The sequence below is a fragment of the Clytia hemisphaerica genome, unplaced genomic scaffold (assembly GCF_902728285.1).
Source record: "Clytia hemisphaerica strain Z4C2 unplaced genomic scaffold, Clytia hemisphaerica genome assembly, whole genome shotgun sequence".
Lineage (NCBI taxonomy): Eukaryota > Metazoa > Cnidaria > Hydrozoa > Leptothecata > Clytiidae > Clytia > Clytia hemisphaerica.
In genome coordinates this window covers 3,863,242-3,867,810 of record NW_027103286.1, presented here as the reverse complement: position 1 = coordinate 3,867,810, position 4,569 = coordinate 3,863,242, and the positions used below count along the sequence as shown (strand labels likewise).

The 4,569-nt window shown below is 37.4% G+C and overlaps 1 protein-coding gene across 1 annotated transcript in view; it reads left to right on the top strand.

The window, feature by feature from the left end:
• The first annotated feature begins 2,784 nt into the window (after window positions 1–2,784).
• The window catches only part of LOC136807923 (DNA-directed RNA polymerase III subunit RPC5-like), a 28,696-nt gene continuing 26,911 nt past the window's right edge, over window positions 2,785–4,569 (top strand). Inside the window, exon 1 of the mRNA XM_067064547.1 lies at window positions 2,785–2,879. Within this exon, the coding sequence (XP_066920648.1) occupies window positions 2,835–2,879 (45 nt within the window). The 5' untranslated portion in view covers window positions 2,785–2,834. The remainder of the gene's footprint in view (window positions 2,880–4,569) is intronic.

Here is a 4,569-nt window from a genome sequence, read left to right as displayed (position 1 = left end):
CCAACCAATGGTCCTCAATATACATTTTTAGACCGTTATTTATAAAATTATTTGAAGTATCAAATTCTCTTTCTTGGGAATCAATTACAGTCGACATCTCTCTAATTTGATCTTCAAGCAGCCAAAAATTTTTTTCGAATTACAGAAAATATTGTATACACATTTTTGGCCGAGGGGACAAATATTTTAGTTCGAATTATAGAAAGATTCAAGTAATAGAGGTTCGAATTAGAGAGTTGTCTATACCTTTAAAGGAAGAAATTTTGGTTTGAAGAAAATTTGATGGAAAACCGCCAAGTACCTGGAAGTATCCTTTTAAAACCTCACAATTATATTCCCACCAAAATTTCTTCCTTTAATTTGATTTGAGGGTATGAAATAGGCATATTATTTTTTTAGGCTTTTTTTCTTTCTTTATAATATAGCTTACATGGTACACTAACGAACAGATAAGACGAAACACCATTGACAAAAAATAATAGCCTTTTCCTCCCGCTAGGTACCAAGTGATATCGCACAATGAAACCACATTTATTTTAGCCAGGAAACCTCTGGTGACGAAAACTCGTTTGCTGGACACAATCTTTCTGAATTTATGATGACAATGGCTTCATAAACAGTGCATTTAATAACACGCATGCGTAATTTGTCGTTCTTTTAAACCACATTTAGTTAATTCCTGTGATAAACAAAAAGGAATAAATCCGTAGGAGTGGTTCACGGTCGGGGTCGTGGACGGCGAAATATGAAATTTGTCGTTCTTTTTTGTCATTCTTTATGAAATTTGGCGTTCTTTTGTCTATTTTTAGTGACGCAGGATTTGTTAGATAGACCCCCTCATGTAGCTGAAAAGAGTCAGAGCCTGATCTTATGGCTACATTTATTTAGTCCTGCTAAATTTCTCTTTTTACAAAAGGCTGAGTGATTATACACTAAAATCTAGGATTATGGATTATAAATTGAATAAATATATTATTTTTTTAACGAAGAAAGAATCACGATATATTCTATCTATTCATTGAAATATTCAGTCCTTGACATAACGAAGAAGGAGTCAATGAAAAACTTACACTGCGTTGTGTGATAATTTTGGCAATCTTTTCTATTTTTTGAACTATATTTCTAAGCGTTTTACTCTCATTAGGATCAATACAAGAAGAAAGTAGTAACGAAAATAATCACACAGGAGTCTTGCTCTAGTGAAAATGTTATTGATCTTTCGGTATTTCAGCTTTTTTACAATATTGTAGGGACGGATTGGTCTCGAATGCGAGCATGCTTATCATCTACTGGGCTGGAACATACAGTTTATAAAATAATGTCATAAATTTGCTATTCACTTCTCGCGTCGGACTCTCTTACAATCCGGGTCAAAATATATTGAGAATTTCGGTTAGTTCCACATTTTTAGAAATTTAAAATTCGGGCGAGAAAGTCGCTTTTTGGCCATTTATTAAATATAATAGAATATTTCAATTTGGGAGGGCTTTATAGACTTCCAGGCTATATTTTGAGCCTTATTGGACCATTCCTGAATTTTTGGAAAGTCTTAAAAGTCTACAATCAAGGTCATAATATTTGAGAAAAAAGAGAAATACACCGGGAAGTTTTTGAACCACAAGCGATTTGTAAGTGCTCTAAAGTAGGTTGGAAGGGTAGATTTTTCCCTCTGAGTTCTATCATGAGACTTAAGACTTAGACCTTAGGATCTGAGGATTCAAAAGTTCAAAAATAGTCCAATAATGCTCAAAATATAGCCTGTAAGTCTGCCAACCCCTTCCGAATTGAAATATTCGATTAAATTAAAGAGATAGCCCAAAATCGACTTTCTCGCCGGAACTTTAAATCTTTAAAAACGTTAAAATAACCAAAATTATCAAAATATTATGACCTTTATTGTAGCGTTAACTCTACTCTTCCAACCTAAGTTAGAGCACCTCCAAAACGCTTGTGACTGCTAAAAGATTTCGTGGGAATTTTCCTTTCTTCTCAAATATCTATTTTGACCTTTGTTGTAGGGAGAGTCGAAAAGCATTTCGTGATTATTGTTGTCTAAGGGGGTAACGGGTCGAAGGCGCGGAGTAGGGGGTATAGCCAAGGATGTTAGATAGAGCATCCAGCTGGCTCAGGTGTGAGAACCAGTTGTGGGTCCCGGGGGGGGGGGGTACTAGGGTTGCGAGCTGACGGGGGGGTGCCGCCCGACTTTCGAACTTTGGACCCTTACCGGGACTAAATAGGAGAAAACAAAGGGAAATTTTGGGAATTTTTCGACCCTTAGCGGGACTAATTTGACCAATTTGGACCAAATTTTGATCTTTCAGGGGGTAAAAAGTTGAAATTTTCCTATTTTTCCGACCCTTACTGGGACTGAAATTTGATTTTCTGATTTTTCCGACCCTTAGCGGGACTTTGAAAGTCCAAAAAAGGTACCCTTAAGGGCGGCACATACCGTACCCTCCATTTGCCTAAGTACCCCCCCCCCCGGGTTGTGGGTTCAACACCAAGCTGTATCATACCAAAGATTCCAAAAAAAGGGGATCAGGTCACCCTCGACATTGTGGTCGCAATGATAATAATGCCAATAATATTGAGAAGCCGCCCCTATCCGCCATTAGGATATAATATGAGGTGGCTTCTCAATATTCCGATTTTTTTTATTCCGTTTTGGTTTTTCAGTTTGTGCCCCGATTTTCCCACGCGAAGTTTTTAGTTTAAAATCGAAAGTGGTTTCGTCAGCGTCGGTCAGCTTACTGGCTACGGTCAGCTAGTCAAAAAGGTTCAAAAAGTATACTGTATACCTGGTTCAAAAAGTTTGGAAAAGTGTGGTCACAACCATGGCAAACTCAACCTTTGAAGAAGATGACCCAGTTGTCCATGAGGTATATCTTATTTTAAAGACATATTGCTCAAACAGTCCAATCTGAAAATCTTGCTGTAAAAGTAGCAAAAAATGTTTTTATTTGTTGAAATCTCGACTCATCAAAATAGATGATTTTTGAATAGTGTCTTCAGCAGCAGATAAAATGTTTTCCTAATTCAGGGCCAAAGTTTTTTACGGGATTATTTTCTATGATAAATTTTGAGTAAGATAGTACAACGCATCAAAAATTCATTAAAGCAATGATGGAAAGCAAGACATTCAGTCAGGACCTCCTTGGCTTGGTCTTTTTTAAGGTTGGCAGACGATATCATCCACCAGGATGCAAGTGAAATTTTTCAATCTGCGGACCTAGACGGGGGTTCGGTTATTATCAGTTAGGGTTAGGGTTGGAGCTCGAGAGTCACAATATATAAAAGGCCGAAGGCCTTCTTAGGGGCATCCGTACCCTGTGACCTAACTTAGGATCCCGTAGGGATCCTTGTAGGGGCATCGGTAGGGTTGGGAGCTTTCTTAATAAAGGTCTGTAAATTACACGCTATAAGTATTTGTGAATGACAGCTTTCTGCCGTGTCTCGTTGGCGCAAGCGGTTAGGCATTGGGTTTGTAAACTAAGGTTGCTTGTATTTGGTGGTTCGAGCCGAGGTCGGAGACCTATTTCACCGGTACGGGCAAATTTCAGAAAAATACTTAGAAAATAGTTAGAAACACGTAGAGAAAGTCAGAACATGAGGATAGAAGATAGGAAAGTAGAAAATAGGGGGAAAATAAGAGAGGATGCATCCTGGTGGATGATATCGTTTGCCAACCCTTTTTTAAAGGGATCCTCCGGTCATTTTTCAAGTTTGGCTTTGAATTTTCGTTTTATGAATATGAGAAGGAAAATCTATTTCATAAAACGTAAAAATCTCTTATACAGAGCCATAAATGAAATTTTAAAACAGTCGAAGCTTCATAAAAAGATTATCTCTTCAACCTTCCCTTCCAAACAGCTGAATCGAAATGGTGCGTATGTGACGTCACTTGTTGCCCTCTCTTCTTTTATAATTTGTTTAACAGAGAGAAAGCTTCAGATTTTTCAAGTTTTTCTCTTTTTTTGTCTAGTGATAAGTTATCTTTCTTTCAATTCTTCTCCCTTCTGTGAACGGTTAAAACTTTTCCTTGTCAAAAATATTATCCTAGGAAAGTGGAAGGTAGGAAAATAATGGGTTTGCAGTTCCAGCCAACGCGAAGCAGGGAGAAAACGACTACCACTAGTACATCATTGACTACACCAGAAAATAGAACAAATCAACAAGATCAGTCAGAAATAATTGGGGATCTGAAAGAAATGATTGGTGTAAATGTGATAGATGTAGTGTTATGACGGCCTATGGTTTCTTGGAGGAGGATGAATTTGCTGCCACAAGATAATTAAGAAGCTATGGAGAGAAATAAATGCGCAACTCAACATTCTGATTTCACTAAATTTATTTTTGATAAATCTTATCTGTACATGGGTTTGGTTAGCTTACATGATTTATTCAGTGATTACTTGCCTCCACGTGACAAAGCTACTACCAGAAATTATTGATATGCCGCGTATAAACATTTCACTTGGTGGGCTCATAGCAAAGGGAAAAAGAATGTCCGTAGAAGATTACCAGCTTGTGTGCTAAGAACTAAGTTAGAGATTTCCCGCTCCTGTAGTG